The sequence below is a fragment of the Hyperolius riggenbachi genome, chromosome 6, assembly GCF_040937935.1.
Source record: "Hyperolius riggenbachi isolate aHypRig1 chromosome 6, aHypRig1.pri, whole genome shotgun sequence".
Lineage (NCBI taxonomy): Eukaryota > Metazoa > Chordata > Amphibia > Anura > Hyperoliidae > Hyperolius > Hyperolius riggenbachi.
In genome coordinates, this window is record NC_090651.1 from 146,525,266 (window position 1) to 146,550,724 (window position 25,459).

Here is a 25,459-nt window from a genome sequence, read left to right on the forward strand (position 1 = left end):
GTAATGTTACGCATAGCGGCCCGCCGACTCTGAGTCGGCAAAAACAAAACTAGCTGACAGCGGGGGACCAGAGGATTCGGGAGTGAAGTCGTGGGTACAGGATGGCTGCAGGGGGTTGGTAGAAGCCCCATGTAAGTGAAACTCATTTTTTTCAATTAGGTTTAGGTTTCCTTTAAAGGGAACCTGAGGTGAGAGAGATATGGAGGCTGACATGTTTATTTCCTTTTAAATAATGCACATTTCCTGGCTGTCCTGCTGATCCTCTGCCTCTAATACTTTAAGCTATAGACCATGAACAAGCATGCAGATCAGATGTCAATGACAAACCTGACAAGATTAGCTGCATGCCTGTTTCCGGTTTGTAATTTAGACCCTACTGACCCGAAAGTTCAGCAGGACTGCCAGGCAACTGGTATTGTTTTAAAGGAAATAAGTATGGCAGCTTCCATAGGTCTCACACCTCGGGTTCCTTTTACAAATGACTGTTCTGCTGCACATTCTAAATAAGTGCTGCATATTCCAGATGTAGCTGCTTTATACAGATGGCAAGAAAGGAGCAGCAATGTCCTGCAAAGACAGGTGAATTGATAATGCAACATTTATTATTACTGTATAAATGGACCAATCAGTGCAATAACAGGAGCACTTTTCTATGAAACTGAGCCTCTTATGCAACCAGCAAGTATGACTGTCCACGCTCATATGCATTTAGCTATAGGACCATGTTTGAATCTTTACATGTTAACTAGGAAACAGTTAACATATAAATGTAATCATGTAACGTGTGAGCTGCAGTCTGATTTGAAAAATATTAACTGGATTATACAGCACAGAAACAGCATTTCACACTATATTGATACCATTTGAATGCACATGTCCTCCTCCACACAAATCCTTATAATTTTCCTGTACGCTCCCTTTCCTGAGGTCACTGTGCTTCTCAATAGGGCATAGAGACTGCTTAAAAAATCCTGTTTTGTTAAAAGAAAAATTACCCATTTTGGACACACGTAGTACTGAAGAAACGACAGTCATTATGCGTGCAAGTCCAGGTCTCCCTTTAATAACTGCATGCCATTTTTATATTATGTAAAATCGCAAAGAGAGCATATATTAGTGTCAGCCTGTCAGAAGGGGTTTCATTTTAGATTGGCTGTTCTGTTCACTAAATACCGTTCATTTTGCTTTCATATCATTTCACGCTCACTGACATCTCATCCGTGATGCTGACGCTTTGTCCTGTTGGCGTCTATAATTGATAACGCCACAGTATGGAGTAAGAGGAAATCAAAATGTTTGCTCGTCTCTTGCATATTCAATAGGTAACTGCATTTGATCATATGCTTTTGTTTTCTTTTTCCGCCTCAACAATAATTTCAATGCCTGAGAGCATTTGATACCCATGAATAGATTTATGCCACGATTCTTGGCAGATCACACATATTTTTTGTGTGACATAAAAGTCTTTTGTAAACAAGCCATGCCACAAAAGGTCACCACAGATTACAGAAGTTCCCTTCACACTGCTTTGTTTACTGTAAATGCTCTAAAATGAGTGCCTAGGGCAGTGGGTTGCAGTATTTTTCAAGTTATCATAACGCATCACTATGAAACTTCAAACGTTTGTGTCGCATAGCATCATACTTATCAAACAAAAATCATAACATCACCAGAGTATTAAAGGACCACTCAAGCAAAAAAAGGTAGCAGTTCAAATGTGTCAGAACCGACAGGTTTTAGACTAGACCATCTCCTCATGGGGGATTCTCAGGGCTTTTATATTTGTTTTCAAAAGCATTCCCTGAATGGCAATTTAACTGACGAAATAGTTGAGATTTTTTCCAGGCTTTATGGTCTAAAAGCATGCTAAAAAATTGCACCGCTTTTAGACCCTAACATCCGGAAAGAATCAGACCACGAAGGGGGTTAAAGAATTTAGGGATTAGATTCTTGCAATATAGAACCCCTCATTTACATTAGAGAACCACTGTTTTAGCAAGAAGACCAGATATTCACAGTTCTGACATAAGACACCTTTAGAAACCATAAGACACCTTCTAAAAAATCAGTTCTGGGTTTTAGCAGAACATCTTGCTTGTAGGGAAGGTCACAGAGCAAAAACTTTATGTACAGACATCCAGGCGAGCAGAACATCAACACACTCCAAAACATATGAAAACACATGGATTCTGGGAATTAAAGTAAAACTCCCTGGAAGCTCCAATTTTGGTTATAAGTTCTGGTGTACGCACTGTGAGCCTCAATGTCACATGCACCTGACAGCCAATTGCAGGCTCAGGAATTAGATAACTCTTGGGAGGCTGGTGTATAACAGCCACTCATAGGTCCCAGGAGGCATTCTAACTTCCTTTAACTCCCAGTATCTTTACTCCTACCTAACATCACTTCACTTCTGCCGTAGTCTCTGCCCTAGTGTAATGTAGACTGTTCTTAACCTTCCTGGCGGTAAGCCCGAGCTGAGCTTGGGCTATGCCGCGCAGGAAGATATCTCAGCCCCTGGTGCGGCGATTTTCTTCATTTAAAATGCTGTACGCGCAGCTAGCACTTTGCTAGCCGCGCGTACAGCTTGATAGCCGCCGCACTGCGGCGATCGCCCGCACGCAGCGGCGCAAGAGGGCCTCCCTCCCGCCAGAGCCCTGCGCTGCCCGGACCAATGAGTTCCGGGCAGCGCTATGGGCTGGATCGGAGGCGTCTGACGTCAGGACGTCGGCTGACGTCCATGACGTCATTCCGATCGTCGCCATGGTGACAGGAGAAGCCAAATAGGGGAGCGCGTTATATACGCGTTCCCCTGTTTGCTATTGATGGCGGCGACGATCGCACTAGAGGGACACATGCGCCCTCTAGTGGTGTTTCATGTAGATACCACTCCGGTAGCTTTACATGAAACAAAAAAAAAATAAATAAAAAAAAAAAGGATTTTTGCCTTTTTGGCAAACACAATTAATCGCCAGGAGGGTTAATAGAAACTTAAGTTATTCACAAGGACTAGCTCAAGCACCATGGAATGCCATAAGATGAACTACGACATATTCTTGCTTTTGCTGATGTATTGAAGATAACTGATGTACGCTCCTGTATGCCTTTATTTGCCAAATAAATTCCTTAAAGCTTGAGTCATCTGGAGTCCACTTTGAGATACCCGCAGGGGTGTGAGAATGTCGTACCGCTAGGTGCAGCCATTCATTCGGGCTGCTGGTGCCGAAGAATGGTGTGTGTAGTAAGTAGTAACCCCTATCAACCACCAATAACGTTTTTACAAATACCACAGAGCATTCAAATGCATGTCCTTCCCTATGCAGGGGAAGTGCTGAAAAAATTAGAAAACCCATAGAAACCTGATTTTTTTTTTTTTGTCATGACCTAACCGTAATCAGTGACAATAATCTGATATCTGTAAATAACAGTTCTTAATTTACTAATGAGTAATTTTAACAACCTACATAGCACGATATACAGAAAAACTCTCAATAGCACTTTTTTCTTTTTAGATTTTCTTTTAACAAAATTGTAACAGGTTTGAAACAAAAAGCAGGAGGCATTTCACAGTTTTCACAAATTATTTTCTATTGTTATTCAATGTTATTTTTAGCATGATAGGCTTCATACCACGTTAACAGAATCCACTGGAGAGAGAAGAAAATGTGCTCATATAGTTCACATAGGCTAGTTCCCAAGGTGCAACTAGGTGCGGTGAGGCCCCATAATGATAAGATCATTATGGGGTCCATGACTTTGTAACCTGTATTTCAGATGCCAAGCATGTAAGAAAATGTGGGCCTTACAAAAAAAATGAACAATACAGTACAGCATATTACTTACATTCAGTGCAACATTCACTATGTACACTTTTTTCCATGTGTGGTCAGTACCTTCATTAATTGATATTAGCTAGATATTAGCTCTGGGATTCAGAGTAAAACTCCCTGGAAGCTCCAATTTTTATTACAGGACCCCATTGCAGTCACATAGTCTGTCATGTCTATACCATCACCAGCAGCATGAAGAAGTATCTTCATTTTTCTGGGTGCAGCTCCTAGGGGTGTATAGGATTGAATGAATTACAACAATGCTAATAGGATGAGGCTACAAAAAACCTTGTCATTTGTAAAAAAATAAATAAATTGTGCTAATTAGAATTATCTCAAAAATGTGTCCAAACCGCAGTCTGAAAATCCTTTGGATCTCTGACGCTTCTCAATATTGTATTCTCAGGATAAATTTAGGGCTTCCTAACCTCCATCATGGATGGGGATATCAACTAGGTCCAATATTCCTATTTGTGCTATGCATTGGGAGGATCCCATTGACCTTATACTTGCAGGAAAGTCAATTCATTCCTGCAAGATTGCAATTACTCCAGTGTTCATTATCAGACTGTTGAAAAAGTAAGTACAGTTATAGATGAGGCAGCCAGGTCGTGGTACCATATTGTTATATTCTATGTGCCCAGTGGAGTGTTTACAGATTGTGAGCTCTTCAGCTGTTGAATCTAACATGTGGAGGGCAATCTGATTAAGGGAAGGCGGTAATCCACAAGCAATAAATGATGTACAAGGTGATTGGAGAGCAAACAGACCTTCATACGCTTTAAAATGCAAGATTATGAATACTGTTTTAGAACACGTATGACTCAGATACTAAGGAAACAATTTACTGTATATTCTCCATAGAAAATAATAACTTCTGATCAGAAAAAATGCCAGATTTGCTTTGCTTCCAACAACACTCCTTCTGTACTGAACAGTGCAGACCGTGGAAATAATATTATTTGTATTGAATCATAGGTGATGGGCAATGTTGCAGAGATATTCACAATTTGTTCATATAGAGATTTATAATAAATAATATTGCATTGAATCTTAAGCAAGACTATAGTACAAAAAATGGTACAGAATGTTCAGAGTGGAAGCTCAAAATATAAAACAAAAACGTAAAACGTATGTAACACGAAAGCACAAGACACAAGATGTTAATTGCTCCTTCTGTTCCTCTTCACTATGTAAGACTTCATAATTGCATACTAGTTTCTGACAGAACCTTTTTACCAGGAAAATCAAAAGAGCACCATCAGTGGTTCACTGTAATTCTTTACTGGAAAGAAATGCAGGTTTGCAACCACAAGGATGTAGGTGATAAACATGATTGTAATTATCCTACGCATTATCATCAGCTATCTAAGCAGCAGGGTTCCTGCTACAGGGTGTGGCTTTGTGTTTTAGGACTCTGTATTTGCCAGCATATCATAGTTTAATGCATATAATGTTTCTGTCCTTTATGCTAGGAAACAGGTTTAACTGTTCTTATAAAAAAGACTCTTATGTACAAGTAATACATTAGGATTTCAAGTTTCTTGTTGAATTCTGCAGGCTACCCCAGGCCCTGAAGCATTTGTGTTTGGGCATTTGGTATATTTCCATTCTTCAGGGTCCACTGCACTGCATGTGATCGTCATCCAAGGAGAATCTCAGGATTGCTCCAAGCTACTTAAAGATCAGGCCTATATTGGTTTATTCTCCAATATGTGGACTTTAGACAAGATCTTGCAGGATCGACGTCTGCACGTTCAAGGAATTTATCCATTGTTCGTAAGATTACATTCAGTCATCTTCTTCTACATACGTGGATGGAAACCAGCCAACCTATAGGTGAAAAAAAGGTTTAAAAAAGATTTCATGTTAGTTAAAGTCACTATAATGCATATATGGCCAACAACAAGCTCACAGACTGAATTAGTAGCCATTCTGAATTCTATTCATTATACCCCAAAATTGTGTCGTTTACAACACACCACTGCAATTATTAATGGCGGTCACTCATCATGCACACTTGCTCCTGGGTTCTACCCAACAAGGACACCATAAGCTGATTCACTAAGAATGTCCCAAGCTGAAGATTTCTGGAGATGATAAATTATCTTATAAAACTGCCCTGAATTTATTTTTGTAAGTCTATGTAAGTCTTATAATATGTGGCTAAAGCCATCAACCTTCTCTATCATATCGTACCATAAAGCTGCTGAAATGAGTAGTTAAAGGATACCCGAAGTGACGTGTGAGATGATGAGATAGACATGGATATGTACAGTGCCAAGCACACTAATAACTATGCTGTGTTCCTTTTTTTCTTTCTCTGCCTGAAAGAGTTAAATATCAGGTATGTAAGTGGCTGACTCAGTCCTGACTCAGACAGGAAGTGACTGCAGTGTGACCCTCACTGATAAGAAATTCCAACTATAAAACACTTTCCTAGCAGAAAATGGCTTTTGAGAACAGGAAAGAGATAAAAAGGCTCAATAGTTCATAGATTTTAGCTCTGGAATACTTCAATGAATGTGTTATTGAGCAAAAACAATAAAACAGTTACAACTTAAAAAGCAGATTTAAACATAACATAAAACTGTGAAATATCTTAAAAAGTCCGTTTTAGGAGAAGGAAGCTAGATACAATCGTTTATTTAATTAGTTTATTTTCGCTTCGGGTGTCCTTTAATAAGTAGCTGTGTGGGTAAAGTTGTGTGCACATGCCTGCCTGCAGCCAGACCTTTTTGCATGATAACCTGCATTCAACCACCTGCAAATTCACTATCATTTCAGCAACTCTTGTCATAGTTGATATGGCCCTTACAAGGATTGTATTACCAACTAACGGAAGTCAATTTTAATAAATTTAGGAAGTCAAGGCATAGTCATGATATTTGTTTTCAGTTTCCATATATTTTATTCAATTATTTATTTATTTTTTCAGTTTCACTTATTCAAAAATAAAGACAAAAAGTTCTCAATGACCCAGTCTGCCTGCTGCTCTGAAATGCACCTAAAAACTCTGTGGTGGAATTACCTCGATGTACTTGCTTTCCATGATGTACACCATTCATAGAGGTGTTTCTATCCTAGACTTTTTTGTTTGGTGTATTTCAGACAGTGCCATTGAGAAATGTTTGCCTTGATAAAGGGACCGGGAACGGTTCCATAACTTTGGCTTCTTGGTTGCTTGTCTTGGCAATGAATAAAGAACGTGCCACTTTTTGATTAATTGACTTTTGGTTGCAGGTGTCATCCTCCTGTTCTCACTGAGCATTCCTACTTAAAGTGAGTGTAAAGCAGAAAAAAAAATATGATAATTATCTATGAACAGGGAAGGCTGTGGCTCCTATACAGCTTTCTCTGTATTCTCTTGCTCCCCCTGTTTGCATGAGCGCTCTTATGCACGAATGCGCAGTACAGAGCTGCCCATCTTCGGAAGAACTCAAGGACACGAGTGCTTCTGCAGCCGTCCGAGGTAGCAAATTAAGGGGGGGGGGGGAGGGGTGACACAGCACTGGAAATAGTTGTACAAGAGAGGACAGGGAAGACTCTATAGGATTTAGACCCTTCCCTGTCCATAGGTAAGTATCTAACTTTTTTTTTTTTTTTTTTGGGCTGTACACTCACTTTAGGTATTGTGGCTTTACCATTAGCAAGTGCAAGACTATTCTCTCAATATTATTCAGCATTCTGTCATTATTATTATTTTTTATTATTATTTAGTATTTATATAGCGCCGACATATTACGCAGCGCTGTACAGTGTGTGTATATATATATATATATATATATATATATATATCTTGTCACTAACTGTCCCTCAAAGGAGCTCACAATCTAATCTCTACCATTGCCATATGTCTATATTATGTAGTGTAAGTACTGTAGTCTAGAGCCAATTTTTAGAGGGAGCCAATTAACTTATCCGTATGTTTTTGGAATGTGGGAGGAAACCGGAGTGCCCGGAGGAAACCCACGCAGACATGGAGAGAACGTACAAACTCTTTGCAGATAGTGCCCTGGCTGGGATTCGAACCAGGGACCCAGTGCTGCAAGGCGAGAGAGCTAACCACTACGCCACCGTGCTGCCCTTACAAGGATTGTTTTACCACCTAACGGAAGTCAATTTTAATAAATTTAGGAAGTCAAGGCATAGTCATGATAAATCTCCTTTATATACCACATTCTTCTCTGTTGAAGATAAATTCAGCTTTCACATTCTTCTCTGTAGAGATAAATTCAGCTTTCAGTGAGAAAAAAGACATCTCTTTAGTTCAGCTCTATATGCTGAAGATTATTAGCAAACGTTAGTTTAGCTAGTTCATATCCTACCTAATAAAACCTAACTGCGTACTCCTGTCCCTGTGTCCTTGGGTTCGTGCTATTTGCAAGTGCGCATGTGCGCAGCACGCACAGCAGTTGGGACAGAAGGACGGGGCCAGTTAGCTGCGCGTGTGCGTGGGCGGATGGGTGTGGTGGGTGTGCGGGTGTGTGCGACGGTTGCGGGCAGGTGCATGCGCACTGACATGTGGTGGTGGCGGCGGGGAGAGCCAGTCCTAGAGCCCGTTTTAAACGGGCTTAGGTCTACTAGTTACTTTATATATTACTAATTCCAGGGTATCTGGAATTGAAGATTTTAAAGAACAAGCGACACCCATGCTAACCTAAAAATAAAAAACACATATATAAGTAGATAAATACTACTTTTACTTACATAACAGATGTATTGTGCTATCCACGTAATGATTCCTGTGAATTTTATAAAGGAAAAGCAGAAAATCCTATTCTAGGCAGTGGCCATCTTGCCAAGCTAATGCTGGCATCATATCCTCCCTCACTCCTGTTCTCCCCCTCCCTTCTCTTGCTCATTGTGTATTCATTAGCTGCCCTCCTCCCAGAGTCTTCAGACACTCCCACTGAGGTGTATACTAACAACTGCACTGTCTTTTTTTTATTTGCACATCCAATCACTGAGTCACCTCAGCCTTGCTTGTAAACAGAGGGTGTTTCTGATAAAGAGGAGGAATATATTATAGATAAAAAGAACTCCCAGCATTCAACTCTTTGGCACTGTTTGGCACTAGGGCCAGTGCTCCTAAAGTATGTGATAACTGCAATCCATAACAGCAGAAAAAGTTTTGCAAGTTTTGAATGCAGAATTAGCATCTTTATCACTTAATACATTCAGACCAGTTGCTGTTGAAATTTGATTTTTATGGTGACGATACCGCTTTAAACAAGGATGTCAAAGTTTGCTGCCAGCCAATGAATTAGTGAAAGTATTGAGTAACAATGGTGGGTTTTGGAACGTCTGAGCTGGCTGTAAATTGACATGGAAAGATCATTTTTAAGAACAGTAAACTACAAAATGTCACAAGCAGCATGAATTTTTGGTAATTTAATCATGAAAATATTCAGTTACTTACTGTCAAGCTAAGTGATCTTTTTTACTTTCTTACCTTTCCATTAGATTCTCCTCTCCACCAGCCATTTGTCCCAGCCTTTGTATAGATCTTAACCACATCACCCTTGAACAGAGACAGCTCCCTCATGTCTCTTGCACAAAAATCGTAACGAGCAATGGCAATACCTAGAACTTTAGGACTGAGAACTATAAAACAAAGAAAAGGGTTATCTTACTTATTGCCTTGAAACTATTGAGCAGAATACCTCTATAATGCTCATTCAGGGCCGGTTCACATTCGGCGCTTGCCCGTGATCGCGGACCCGATTCATGGGCAAAATATTGTGATTCTCCGTGATTTATGCTTGTGATTCCTGTTTAATAAAACCAGAATCACAGCGCAAATCATGAAGAATCACAAGATTTTTCCCGTGAATTGTGATCACCCCCAAAACATTAAATGCAGCACGTTTGATTGTAATTGCAAACACTGCAGATTAAATGTGTCCGTAGGGATAGCAGCGCTTTGCTGATCGCTGGCGATCAGCAAAGCACCAAAAAAGCGCCCAGTGTGAACCAGCTCTTAATGAAGTCTTTAATTAGGTTCTGATAATATATATGTTACGGCCAGATCCCTAAGTTTGGCCACTTTGCGTTCTGGCCGGCCACTTCGGGTTCTGGCCGGTCAATGTGCGAACTGACCGCAGCGGTGCGGCCAATGTTAGAAATGAAATGATTGCAGTAAAGATTAATGTATGTTCTGGCCGTCTCCCTGCGCCCAAATGTGTCAAAAGTGCGTTCATTTAATGAAATTAAGCCGGCGGCAATGTAGCAGATGAAGCCGCCGGCTTTCTCTCCTCCCCCCTGCCTCTCTCTCTCTCTCCTATAGAACATCGGGCAGCCGGCGGGGACATGCGTGTCCCCGAGATTCGTTCGTCGCGCCAGGGCAGCAGAGCGGGGAGGCTGCAGACATTTCTTATGCCAGCACCCGCTTTGCAGGAACGAACAGCAGGATTCCCTGCTGCGACGAACGACTCTGGGGGGACACGCATGTCCCCGCCGCATGCCAGGAGAGAGAGAGAGAGAAGCAGGGGGGAGGAGAGAAAGCGGCGGCTTCATTTGTTAGATTGCCACCGGCTTTATTTCATTAAATGAACGCACTTTTGATACATTTGGCCGCAGCGAGACGGCCAGAACATACATTAATCTTTACTGCAATCATTTGATTTCTAACATTGGCCGCACCGCCGCAGCCAGTTCGCTCATTGGCCGGCCAGAACCCGAAGTGACCGGCCAGAACGCAAAGTGGCCAAACTTCAGGTTCTGTCCGTAACATATATAAAAAATGCACACACACACACATATACATATATATATATATATATATATATATACATATATATATATATATATATATATGTATGTGTATATATATATATATATATATATATATATATATATATGTATATATATTATATATATATATATATTATTATATTTCTAGATTCTAAGATCTGAAAACAATCTGTGAAATAAATTATGTTCTGGAATGTGTATCATTAATAATTCAATTTTTGCTATAAAACTTTTGGTGATATTTGACGTATTTTGGATTTATTATGTTGGAAGTAGTAACCTGTAGATCCAAATAACTAAGTTTCAGAATAATCTGTCTGAAATGATTTTGAGTTATAATAAATTCATCAACAGACACTCTAATCATGTTTTATTTTCCTACGATTAGAAATGTAAAAAACATTTTGAAAGATGTGTGACAAAACCCCCTCACTAAATTCCAACATAAGAACCCAATGTAATCTATGATATATAATCATGGCTGTATGGTTTGGGCCTGCTTTGCAACCTCTGGCTCAGAACTACCCATCATTGATAGAACTATGAAATATTGAATTCTACATGCAAATTCTTCCAAAAATTGTCAAGGTATCCATCTGTGACCTGACATTAAAGAGATCCTTGGATATACATAAAGACAATGGGCCTGATCCAATTCTCCAAAGTTTTCTCCTAGGTAATATTTTCTCATTATAAATACAATTTTTGGCCTTTTAAGCCATCAGCAAGCAAGAAAATACTCAGACTAATTTTAGAAGCACATTTTCACCTATGTTTTTGTACTTTTCAGTTGAAGAGTTCAAGAGTTATTTTAAACAGATGATGAAAATTATCTACTAGGAGAAAGCTTAGGAGAAAAATGTGAATTGGATGGGGTCCAATGGGTGTAATTTACTAAGGCATTTTCTCTCCAAGTATCTCCAGTGAGCACCCAGTATATAAAAATGCATGTGATAAATCATGTTTCCAATACATATAATGAGACACCAGTCACAGTACAGCAGACAACATTCTCCACAATATCATTTTCTGAGTTGCCAACTTGTTATGAAAATTTTAACTTTATTTTCTGATTTTATGCCTTTTCTCTACTGTTTACTGCTTTCAGCAATCAAAGGTCAATAACAGCATAGATCGGGGATGTTGAACTCCAGTCCTCAATGACCGAGCTCCTTACACACTTGGCACTGCTTAAATGAATTGATGGGACTGAATCAGGAAAGGTGAGGTTCATCAAGTAGATCACATTTATCCATCCATAGGTGGTGGCTGGATAGTGCAATGGTTAAGGGCTCTGCCCCTGACACAGGAGACCAGGGTTCGAATCTCAGCTCTTCCTGTTCAGTAAGCCAGACCTTGGGCAAGACTCACCAACACTACTACTGCCACCTATAGAGCGTGTCCTAGTGGCTGCAGCTCTAGCGCTTTGAGTCTGCCAGGAGAAAACTGTGAAATAAATGTTCTGTGTGTGTAACCTAAACACTTGGCCTTGTGGACTAGAGTTCTACACCTGTGGCATAGATTATCGATAAAAGAGAACGGGTTATCAACTGCTAACATTTGAAAGTGGAACAGTAATTGGTAATTGAGAGTCTACACTACACAACAATATTGTACTGCCAGGATAGACTTTCTAAGCTGTGTGCAGAGTAGCATCCAATTTAGAAAAAAAAATTATTTGCTAGCAACTGTTGATGACAATTACTGCATGTGTTTACTAGTTTATACAAAATACATCCCCCACTTGAAGGCAACAAAAATGAAATTAAGTAGATTGGGGGTGTGGTCCAATTCCAAGCAGCAAAGGTAATTAACCTTTTTCAAACACACACACAATGACTCAATACACATCTGCTGAACTGACTGCACTTGTGCTCCTGATGTTCAGCAAGTCTCTCTGTTCGAGTGTGCAAAGGGTTAATTACTTTTCCTTTTTACTAGTACACTACTTAACCACTTGCCGACCGCACACTCATACCGTGCGGCGGCAAAGTGGTAGCTGGAGGACCAGCGACGCAGATCTGCGTCGCCAGGTGCCTCCCTAATTAATCAGGAAAGGCCGCTCGCGCGAGCGGCCATTTCCTGTCAGATCACGGAGCGGGTCTCCGTGAATAGCCTGCGAGCCGCTGATTGCGGCTCGCAGACTAAATGTAAACGTAGGAGACATATGTCTCCTTTGTTTACATTCTACGGCGCTGCTGCGTAAGGCAGATCGGCGATCCCCGGCCAATCAGCGGCCGGGGATCGCCACCATGTGACAGGGGACGTCCTGTCACTGGCTGCACAAGACGGATAGCGTCCTGTGCAGCCCGGATCACCGGGGATGACAAGAAGGAGAAGGAGGGGGTGAATTTTGCTGTGGAGGGGTGCTTTGAGGTGCCCCCCCCCCGCAAACCTCAGGCAGGCAGGAGCGATCAGACCCCCCCTGCACATCCTCCCCATAGGGGGGAGAAAAGGGGGGCGATCTGGTCGCTCTGCCTGCACCCTGATCTGTGCTGGGGGCTGCAGAGCCCACCCAGCACAGATCACTATAAACAGCGCTGGTCCTTAAGGGGGGCTAAAGGGTGGGTCATCAAGTGGTTAACAAAGTAAACTAGTGGCAGGGTCCTTTGAAAGAAAACACCATGAAGTTCCCTTAATTGAAAACATTTTTTGTAAATGTTACCTTTTCATTTTTGTCCATTAAAAATAATACTATCTAGTGTGAGATAATTATGCCTCATGGAGTTGTTATTTTAAGTCCACCTCCATGAAAAAATATTGAGAAAAAGGTGGAGTGTCCTCGCTCCCGCTGATGTCACCAGGAGCGTACTGTGCAGGCCCAGTATGGTCTGTTCCTGTGCAGTATGCTCCTGGTGACATCAGCGGGAGTGAGGGCACGGCAACGCAGGCGCAGTGGTTTTCAGACTTTAAAGTCTGAAATTCCAGAAGTGAACCGGAGGCGGGGCCGGAGCATCAGTGAGTGGCTGCGTGGGCACAGGAAGTCTGCGGGGGACCACTAGAAGCCCCGGGTAAGTTCAACTCATTTTCCCCCGACCCCCTATAGTATTCCTTTAACTAACCAGGGGAATGTGGTAAATTTGATGATTTTACATAGGCTAGCTGTTTTCAGAAGTGATATGGTAACTTTAGACCTGGTATGTATCAGAGTATTGACCAAAGGGATAACTAAAACTACAAATTTTCAGCAAGAAAAAAAAAAGCAGAAAAGCTACTGTAGTCTAAATTGCTAAAAAACATAAAGCCCTAGTATACCCTCCTATATTTTTCTTTGAGAGCAAAAGTGAGGAGTGAATTATGCGATTTCACACACAGCTGTTCCAGCAAAATTGTCTTAAGAAAAGTCAGTCATGTGACCCGGGATCCTTTGACAAAAACTTGTAGTTCCATGAAAATTGGTTGTTCTCTAGCTACGGAACATCTCTCACTGTATAGCACATAGTCACACCCCCATATTCTCTCCTCCCACATTTTCCCTCTGCCTGTAAGAGATTAACCATGTGATCTGCACAGTATCTACAGTCTCATAATACAATAAAAAGGATCAGTTGTAGCTGCAGCCCACAGAGTGTTATACTATTCCAAAACAAAGTCTAACTGGAATAGCAGATAAACCTAAATGAGTCTTAAAGTTGGCAACTCATACTTGACAGTGAGGCTCATGCAAAAGGAATAAGAAGCAGTGCAATAGCTACCTGACCAGAAGGGAGCAGTGGATGGGGGCGCAAAGCCGTACTCAGGCGCAGTAACAAAAGCAAACCCACATAGCACAGACGTAGCTTTGAAAGAAGACAACAAGCAAACACCGGAGAGTCACGGCTGCATTACAAAGTCACTGCAAATGAAATCCCACCAGTTCTAGGCAGCATCACTAGGCAGCACAACTATAATTAATAATGTCAAAGAGCAGCTCTGCCACGCTTTTCTCAGTTCTCACAAGACCTAATATTGTGACAGGTACTCCGCAGAGCTTCCTGCCATAGGGAACAGATTGTATAAAAAAGTATATAATGCTTTTGTGTAAAATTGATGTCTAATTTGTTGTATGGATATAATAAATATCAATACAATGTATGATTAAAGGATAACTTTTCTTCTATATATAGTTATGTTTGCCACCAAGCAAAAAAAAATAAAATTAAATGGACTTCCTATCTAAGATGTCCATATAAACAGATCTGGCCACTGTGGCCTAATGCCCATCCAACCCACACAGCCAGTTGTTTAGAAAAGGCTTCTATTAGAAGCCTTTTTTCAAGTCTACCTCCTAGCTTTATGGGTCTTCATCATATCTTCCTCAGCCCCTTACTATTGCCCACTCAATACCCCCTACAAGTCTATCAGCAGGGAAGCATGGCTTCAGCTAACTGAGCAATCACTGTACTGCCCTCTCCCCCTCCTCACACACATGTCCACATGACTAAAGAGGAAGTGGGTCAGATTGACAGGAAGAGTGAGCCAGTAGCTGCAGGTCCCAGCAGTGTACTGGTGCATCAGGTATTTCCCTGTTTTATCTGGCAAAAAACACAATGTTTCTGTTCTTTTTAATGCATATGATGAAAAAAACCGAGGCATTATAAAACTGAGATTTTGACAGATGCTGAGAAGTACATTCAAGCTGTGGCTTCCAGCTGCTCTTGACCTAATTAATAACAATCAACAGTCAGGTATAGCTAAATTACAGTATGCATGCACTAACAAAGGACTCAATAGCATTTTTGCATTATTTTCACATACCAGTAAACATAGTATTGACATATACCAAGGCTGGCATCAATAATTTTTATTTAAAATAAAGTGCAACTGATAAACTACTAAGAAAATATGCAGTTTGATGTATATAATGACTGCAGTGATTCTATCCATAAAAAAATGGGAAAAGCTGGGTTAACCGTTTAGACAGATGGCAATAAACGCTACAGCTTCTATCAAATGGAGACTAAACTATTATATTCAGCGTGTAAAAAGTCTCAGTATTTGCCAAAAGAAAGCAGACATGTGCTTTTATTAGTTCTACCACACCAAGGCCCCTATTCAATTAACTTTTTTTTCACCTGGTTTTTCTCCTAGATGATATTTTTCACACCTTGATATTAAAGGGACACTATTGCTAAATGTATCTTTTTTAGACCCTTTAGCATACATATGTGTTGTTGGAGGATTGTTTTATCACATTATGCACTCTTTTGCGAATGTTTTTTTTTTCTGTAATAAACATTTAGGGGCATATGCAATTCACTTTTTCACCTGAGTTTTCTCCTAGGAGATATTTTTAAACTTGTAAATAAAATGCCATTTAAGTCATCAATAAGCAAGACAATACTCAAAATAATTTTGATAGTACTTTTTCGGCTACTTTTTGGTACTTTTTTAGCTGAAAAGTGCTGGAAAGTTATTTTAAATCGATGATGAAAAATTATCTCCTACGAGAAAACTCGGGTGAAAAAGTGAATTGCATATGGCCCTAAGAGACATATATTGACGTCAGTTGTTTTACCTTTCCGACGCCAATGCAGCCTATACCATTCTGAAATAGGGAGGCATCTTGTCCTGTGTAGTGAGTGGCCATTATTTTCCACCCCTCTGGCCATCTCATTTATTTTTGCCTCCTTGTAACTGCTACCATGGAAACGGACAACAATAGTTGTCCGTTTCATTTTCTGCATAGGAAAAGGGGGTCCTTGGCGGCCGGGCAGCGTACACACACACACAGCCACTCACAACAACATGGTACGCAGCACGGTGGAGGCTGCGTCCATCTCTTTACGGCGGCTGCTGTAAGCTAAGTAACTGCTCGATAGAGCAGTTACAAGGTGGGAAAAAATAAATTAGATGGCCAGAGGGGTGGAAAATAACAGCCACTCACTACACAGGACAAGATGCCTCCCTATTTCAGAATGGTATAGGCTGCATTGGCGTCGGAAAGGTAAAACAACTGATGTCAATATATGTCTCTAAATGTTTATTGACAGAAAAAAAAAACATTCGCAAAAGAGTGCATAATGTAATAAAACAATCCTCCAACAACACATATGTATGCTAAAGGGTCTAAAAAAGATAAATTTAGCAATAGTGCCCCTTTAAACGCCTTTGAAGCCTCTAGGAAAAGCAAAACTTCTTGCTTTTACTGATGGCTAACATGGTACAACACTCTAAAGCCTTTAGGACGCAAGACAATACCCAGAATAATGTTGACAGTGCTTTCTCAACTACTTTTTGGTACAGTTTAATTTGCAAAGTGCTGAAAAGTGTTTTTTAAAGAGAAGATAGAAATATATCTCCTAGGCGAAAACTTTGTAGAATTGTTTAATTCACGTTTAGAGGAAATCAGTTTTCGTTAACTTTTCAGTACTTTACAGATAAAAATCTACCAAAAAATAGGTGAAAAAGTACTGTCAACATTATTCTGAGTATTGTTTTGCTTGCTGTTGATTTAAAATACATTTTATTAATAATGTATGAAAATATCACCCAGTAGCAAACTTTGTAGAAAAAGTGAATCCAATAAGGGCTCAATAGTTATGTATTAATATTGGGAACCATGATTTCTGCTAGCCATTAACTTTGGCCCCAGATACCATATGAGGATTTTTTTAAGTTTAGTTTTAGATACTATGGAAAAGAGTTTGAAACTTTTGGTAGGTATTTTGCTGCCTGTGTCCCCATTGGAGGAATTTCAAGTCTAAATATCTAATTTCCATATATTTATATTAAAAGCAAATCTATGCCTTACAAAAATGATAAAGGAAAATCCTAATCCTGTAAATCATTAGTGTGCTGGACCTCTATATAGTAAGTAAGGATCGCAGCAACTTTGCAGGCAACCAAAGATAGTAAACTAAAAGACAATCTTTATTCAAAGCATTCAACAGGAAGGCTCACGCATATTGGGCCAGCAATCAGCCCTTAGTCATAATTATATTGCAACAAGACAAACAACATTTTATAATAACATTACTTCACCCATAAAAACGGGCATATATATATATATATATACATATACAGTGGTGTGAAAAACTATTTGCCCCCTTCCTGATTTCTTATTCTTTTGCATGTTTGTCACACTCAAATGTTTCTGCTCATCAAAAACCGTTAACTATTAGTCAAAGATAACATAATTGAACACAAAATGCAGTTTTAAATGATGGTTTTTATTATTTAGTGAGAAAAAAACCATCAAAACCTACATGGCCCTGTGTGAAAAAGAAATTGCCCCCTGAACCTAATAACTGGTTGGGCCACCCTTAGCAGCAATAACTGCAATCAAGCGTTTGCGATAACTTGCAACAAGTCTTTTACAGCGCTCTGGAGGAATTTTGGCCCACTCATCTTTGTAGAATTGTTGTAATTCAGCTTTATTTGAGGGTTTTCTAGCATGAACAGCCTTTTTAAGGTCATGCCACAACATCTCAATAGGATTCAGGTCAGGACTTTGACTAGACCACTCCAAAGTCTTCATTTTGTTTTTCTTCAGCCATTCAGAGGTGAATTTGCTGGTGTGTTTTGGGTCATTGTCCTGCTGCAGCACCCAAGATCGCTTCAGCTTGAGTTGACGAACAGATGGCCGGACATTCTCCTTCAGGATTTTTTGGCAGACAGTAGAATTCATGGTTCCATCTATCACAGCATGCCTTCCAGGTCCTGAAGCAGCAAAACAACCCCAGACCATCACACTACCACCACCATATTTTACTGTTGGTATGATGTTCTTTTGCTGAAATGCTGTGTTACTTCTACGCCAGATGTAACGGGACACGCACCTTCCAAAAAGTTCAACTTTTGTCTCGTCGGTCCACAAGGTATTTTCCCAAAAGTCTTGGCAATCATTGAGATTTTTTTAAGCAAAATTGAGACGAGCCTTAATGTTCTTTTTGCTTAAAAGTGGTTTGTGCCTTGGATATCTTCCATGCAGACTGTTTTTGCCCAGTCTCTTTCTTATGGTGGAGTCATGAACACTGACCTTAATTGAGGCAAGTGAGGCCTGCAGTTCTTTAGATGTTGTCCTGGGGTCTTTTGTGGCCTCTCGGATGAGTTTTCTCTGCGCTCTTGGGGTAATTTGGGTCGGCCGGCCACTCCTGGGAAGGTTCATCACTGTTCCATGTGTTTGCCATTTGTGGATAATGGCTCTCACTGTGGTTTGCTGGAGTCCCAAAGCTTTAGAAATGGCTTTATAACCTTTACCAGACTGATAGATTTCAATTACAGTACTTTTGTTCTCATTTGTTCCTGAATTTCTTTGGATCTTGGCATGATGTCTAGCTTTTGAGGTGCTTTTGGTCTACTTCTCTGTGTCAGATAGCTCCTATTTAAGTGATTTCTTGATTGAAACAGGTGTGGCAGTAATCAGGCCTGGGGGTGACTACAGAAATTGAACTCAGGTGTAATAAACCACCTTTAAGTTATTTTTTAACAAGGGGGGGCAATCACTTTTTCACACAGGGCCATGTAGATTTGGAGTTTTTTTTTTCCTCACTAAATAAAAAAAAACATCATTTAAAACTGCATTTTGTGTTCAATTAGGTTATCTTTGACTAATAGTTAACGATTTTTGATGAGCAGAAACATTTAAGTGTGACAAACATGCAAAAGAATAAGAAATCAGGAAGGGGGCAAATAGTTTTTCACACCACTCTATATATATATAATTAAAGGGAAATGCACACAATAAATACAAGCTCATATAGAAAATAAGTGCTCATGATGCATAGCAAATGACAAGACAAGAGACAAGACAAATAACATTTATATCGCGCTTTTCTCCTGGCGGACTCAAAGCGCCAGAGCAGCAGCCACTAGGGCGCGCTTTATAGGCAGTAGCAGTGTTAGGAAGACTTGCCTAAGGTCTCCTACTGAATAGGTGCTGGCTTACTGAACAGGCAAAGCCAAGATTCGAACCCTGGTCTCCTGTGTCAGAGGCAGAGCCCTTAACCATTACACCATCCAGTACTTTTGTATTTGAATATCTATATTTATTTCTTTATAAGCTTGTTTTTATTTTATTCTTTTCCCTTTAATTATAGCCACATCCATTTTTATAAGTGGAGTAATGCTCTTATAAAAGGTTGTTTGACTTGCTGTAATATGGCTACGACTAAGGGCTGATTGTTAGCCCGATACATGTGAGGCTTTCTCCTGTTGGATGCTATAAAAAATTATGATTTTTTTTTAGCCCACCATCCTGGGTTGACAGCGAACTTGTTGCTATCCACATCTATATATGAGAAGTATAAGTAGTACGAGGACCAACCCTCAAAAGGACAATGCATATAACAAAAAATAATACATAGAATGAGGGTTTAACAGGTCTGTGGTAAATACGACACAGTAGCATTCATAAAACATAACTTTTAAACATAAGCTTAAAAACAGTCACTGCATATAACAAATATCATAAAAAGGTCATATGTCAGCATCTTGGATATCAAAATTGTGCACAATAAATCCTGCTGTGTTGGATTTTCCACAGACCTGTTAAACCCCCATTCTATGTATTAGTTTATTATGTTTTAGCAATATACATATAGTTTGCAAATAAGAAACCACGCATAATAACAGTAAAAAAAAAACCTGATGTAGTGATGCCTATGTTTTATTGATTCATTACACTGTAATAATATAAACGTCTAGAGATAGTTTTTTTTATTGATTACACTGTAATAATAAATACTTCTAGAGAGCATTAAACTATTTTTAAATGACTGTCACATCACGTTTATTTGATAACTCATCTTCAAAAACATAAACAAATCATAAATGTAATTGAAATATTAAAAGATAATTAATATAGATATGTTACTTAAAAACAGCTTTTATTAAAGTTAGTCTTGAAAGACAGGTAACTGCTAGGAAACCCATACAGCAAGTGCAGATTTTCTGCATAGGCTTTTATTTTCTTCTTTTTTTAGTATAAGTAAAACTGTGAGACATTATTAATCAATGTCATGAGATCACTATAAGGGGTCACCCCGACATTAGTTGACATTTGCACTATCATGTTATTTTCAGCTGGATTGAGGCACCTGATAGCTATGAGACCAGAGGATGACCTCTAGTACAGGAATGCCAGCATTCCTTATGATTAGAAAACTTGCACTGAAATAGCTAAGCAATCATAATAGTCACAAATCTTTATTTAGCTCACTCAGAGAGCTGTCAGTAACTACTGTGGTAATGGGAGGTTCCTGTGTGACCGACTACAGCAGATTTATCAGGGCACGTGCTAAGAAAATTAATGCAAAAGGGGAGTAGCAGCTCAAGGCAACCAATCCGTTTTCAGCTGTTAAAATAGGCTCTAAAGAAAACTAGGAAATTAGGCATTTGCACTGAAATAAAAAATGAATTCATGCACGCTGTGAGATACAAACTTTTACTTTATTGTGCAGATTTGAATTAAATCCTTATTTTTGAGCAACAAAGACAATTGTAATTCTTCATGCTAACAAACTGATAAATCAGGATGCAAAATAGAACACAACTAAAATTATGGGTTAAAAAATATGAAAGCTAGACATGCAAAGGGCTGAATACTTACACATTCCAGATGATCTGTTACTCGCATGGCCAATGTGATTTTCCACAGCTTTGTAAGGGAAGAGAAGAGTTGTATCCAAACTCCTGAAGCCCTCCCGGAGAGACTGGTGCTTATAATACTCTACAAGTTCCTGCACAAAACATAATGGGTACAAGACTCAAATGTATTGTTTTTGCTATTAGATGAGTAATTAAACAGTGCGTCTAAATAAAAATGTAATTACATGTCCCTTAAAGGGAATGTAGGTTTTTTTTAATCACTTTGCTTTCTATTATTATTATTCTTCATGAACTTTATTTATAAACCACTAACATATTACGCAGAACTGTACAACGGATAGCAGAGACATTATAGCATTTATTGTGTTCATCACTATCACATTTTTTCTTTATTTAATTAGAAACATACACATTATAAGATTTACAAAAAACAACTTTCCAGGCTTGGTGAATTAAGCTGGCCATAGACTTGACACTTTGATCTACAGAGTTTGGAGTGGCAAGCACTTAAAGATGGCCTACCTATTGCAGAGTAGCCACTAGGCACCATTAAGCAATATCACTTGCCTTAACAGTGCCTCTAGGTTCTGTCTCAGACAACAAAAATTGGTGTGTCAATAGAATGGTAACTAACAATTCTTCAAGAAGAGTTGTCGCTGGTTGCAGTTGGTGATGAGTTAATAAACACCCTTGAAACATTCATTGGTGTGGTGACCATTCTGGAATTTCTGCTGATATAAGAGTGGAGACCAACCACCCACTGGTGAAACATTCTTATGAATTGATGGTGTGCTGCTTTAAAGCGTTACAGAATTTGCCGTGTAAAACTCAATCACCCTTTTATGTAGTATTAAACATAAAAGTAGTGATCCGATTTAAAGAGGGGAGAACAAGAATGTGATGATCTCACATCAGATAATGACTTCTTTATAAATAGGCCCCTTATAGCTCATGGTGACACAGAACCACTAGGAAAGTATAAGGGACTAAAAAAAAAAAGCTCTCCTACTAAAAAGCAATGCTGAATATAATATTGTCTTCTTAAAACAGAAGGCATACGTTCTGTTTTAAGAAGGTAACATTATATTCAGCATATTTCCTTTTGAATAACTATATATATATTGATTATTATTCAAATAGATACATATAGATACTGTATCACTCACAGAAGGAGGCACACTACTGGCATGAACTTGCGTGCAATTTATTACATGTCATGCACACTACATGTTACAGGCACAGACCTTCATCAGGTGTGATGAAGGGCCCTGCCTATAACATGTAATGTACATGACATGAAATAAATTGCACGAAGTAGTGGCAGAAGTTGTGTATCTGCCTGGAGGATTGGCATTGGCACTATGTAATTGGATAGTCTCCTGAGGTCGAATTGTTGGACATAATGACACTGCACTAGCATGTTACATAGTGGTGAACAAGAAGTTAGGCTGTACCAAAATATGTTTATGTGTACTGCACATAATGTTCTAGGTTACTTTATCTATTTTGCCAGGAATTTACTAAAACTGACAGGTTGATCCTCCAAGAGCCCCAAAAAGTGTTACGCAAGTTTTCAACCTCTAGCTTGAACCCTACCCGTACTGTTTCTCATTTCTGATTACTGGACAGTAAAGCCACCCATCGTAATTAGGGACTATCATTGTAACGTGGCAGGAGTAGACAAGCTCAAGACAGAATTCAGAAGTTGGGGCTGTGTCATTTTTTTTTTATTATAATACAGAATGCCAGGTTAAACTTTCAGAGTATCCCAAAACACTTCAAAAGAAAAGTCATATATTTAATAGACCTGCATTAGGCAGGGTTTAAAATGCAGGTAGCGGTGAATAAGTCAACTCAAACATTTAATATCTCAGCGAGAATACATTTCTAGAAATGGTTACATGCACCTGATGTCTTTCTTATAGTTCTGGCATATATTATATGACTATAACTATAACATATAACACACTATAACAAGCAACTGTAGGCAGCTAGCCATATGGATATGAAGAATTAATAGCCAAGAAATAACCAGCCTCCAGCGCTGCAAATAAAAGCAAAATAAACATACACAGGCAATATATTTAAATTGTAAGTGAGCTAATTTATTTCCTCTATTCCAATTACACAAATATATTGTTTTGCTTTTATTGTTATGTTCCTGGGTAGTAAAACTCCATAAAACACCATTACAAAGAGGCACAATTTGGTAAGTTTATGTGTTAAATTAAATCTCTTTCATTGTTATGCCTCCTAAAAGTCACTTCTTTCCTTTGAGGATTCTTTTTTTTATTTAAAAATAATAGCAAAAACAAAAAAACAACAACAAATCTATGGGCAATAAAACAGACGTATTATTTCACACAAAGCACTTCAATAATTCAAGCAGGGAATGTGCAGGGAATGTGCAGGGATGCAAATTAAATGTCACAAAGTTGCAAGGACAGAATACTGGAAAGGAAGCCAGCACTCTTCATAACACGTAGCAGTATGTACCAAGGTGGTATTTAATAAGTGAAGTGTTTTTACTGAAAGTCATATGAAAAAGTAAGTACACTACATGGAACATTTTAGCACTTTCAATATATTTTAAAATGCAGATATTTCATATTCATCTTACCAGTTTTGTTAAATGCTGGGCACTAGCACCCAGCTGTAAGGCCTTATCAGCTATACAAAATAGGAATTGGGCATCCAGCACTGTACTGCCTCATCAGCTATAAGGAGGAGAAAATAATCAACCAGCACTGTACTGCCAAAGGGAGGAAGGATTGGGCACCTAGGACTGTACTGCCTTATCAGTCATAGAGAGGAAGGAAAGATTGGGCCCCTAGCACTGTAATGCCTTATCAGCCATATGATGGAAGGATTGGGCCCCTAGCACTGTACTGCCTTATCAGCTATAGGGAGGAAAGATTGGGCAGCCAGTACTGTACGGCCTCATCAGCCATAGGAAGGAAGGGTTGGGCCCCTAGCACTGTACTGCCTCATCAGCCATAGGAAGGAAGGATTGGGCCCCTTGCACTGTACTGCCTTATCAGCTATAGGGAGGAAGGATTGGGCACCTAGGACTGTACTGCCTTATCAGTCATAGAGAGGAAGGAAAGATTGGGCCCCTAGCACTGTAATGCCTTATCAGCCATATGAAGGAAGGATTGGGCCCCTAGCACTGTACTGCCTTATCAGCTATAGGGAGGAAAGATTGGGTAGCCAGTACTGTACTGCCTCATCAGCCATAGGAAGGAAGGATTGGGCCCCTAGCACTGTACTGCCTCATCAGCCATAGGAAGGAAGGATTGGGCCCCTGGCACTGTACTGCCTTATCAGCTATAGGGAGGAAAGATTGGGCAGCTAGTACTGTACAGCCTCATCAGCCATAGGAAGGAAGGATTGGGCCCCTAGCACTGTACTGCCTCATCAGCCATAGGAAGGAAGGATTGGGCTCCTAGCACTGTACTGCCTTATCAGCTATAGGGAGGAATGATTGGGTACCTAGGACAGTACTGCCTCATCAGCTATAGGGAGGAAGGATTGGGCACCCAGCACTGTACTGCCTCATCAGCCATAAGAAGGAAGGATTGGGCCCCTAGCACTGTACTGCCTTATCAGCTATAGGGAGGAAAGATTGGGCAGCCAGTACTGTACTGCCTCATCAGCCATAGGAAGGAAGGATTGCGCAGCCAGCACTGTAATGCCTTATCAGCTATAGGGAGGAATGATTGGGTACCTAGCACAGTACTGCCTCATCAGCTATAGGGAGGAAGGATTGGGCACCCAGCACTGTACTGCCTCATCAGCCATAGGAAGGAAGGATTGGGTCCCTAGCACTGTACTGCCTTATCAGCCATAGGGAGGAAGGATTGGGCACCTAGCACTGTACTGCCTCATCAGCTATAGGGAGGAAGGATTGCGCAGCCAGTACTGTACTGCCTCAACAAGCTACAGGGAGGAAGGATTGGGCCCCTAGCACAGTACTGCCTAATAAGTCATAGGGAGGAAGGATTGGGCAGCCAGCGCTCAGCTACAGCCTTTGCATATGTTTGCATGCAAATAGTTAACACTAAAAGCCTTGTAAGGGTAACCTCTACCAGAATGATGGCAAGAAAAGTATGGAGAAGGCATGGAACAGCTCATTATTCAAAGCATACCACACATCATCTGTAAAACACAGTGGAGTCAGTGTGATGGCTTGGGTGTGCTTAGCTACCAGTGTCACTGGGACACTAACGTTTACTGATGATGTGACACAAGATAAAAGCAGCCAAATGAATTCTGAGGTGTTCAGAGACATACTGTCTGCTCCGATCAATCTAAATGCAGACAAACTGCATTTCATCATACAG

The 25,459-nt window shown here is 39.9% G+C and overlaps 1 protein-coding gene across 5 annotated transcripts in view; it reads right to left on the minus strand.

Annotated features, from left to right (window-relative positions):
• Window positions 1-3,518: 3,518 nt before the first annotated feature.
• VAV3 (vav guanine nucleotide exchange factor 3) overlaps window positions 3,519-25,459 on the minus strand; it is a 490,967-nt gene continuing 469,026 nt past the window's right edge. For 4 of the 5 annotated variants that reach the window (XM_068240048.1, XM_068240046.1, XM_068240043.1 and 1 more), the window contains 4 exons: window positions 21,118-21,247; window positions 14,282-14,365; window positions 9,286-9,437; window positions 3,519-5,663 (listed from right to left, as the gene is read on the minus strand). In XM_068240048.1, the coding sequence (XP_068096149.1) occupies window positions 5,622-5,663; window positions 9,286-9,437; window positions 14,282-14,365; window positions 21,118-21,247 (408 nt within the window). In that variant the 3' untranslated portion in view covers window positions 3,519-5,621. The remainder of the gene's footprint in view (window positions 5,664-9,285; window positions 9,438-14,281; window positions 14,366-21,117; window positions 21,248-25,459) is intronic. The other variant, XM_068240044.1, reaches the window with a different exon arrangement.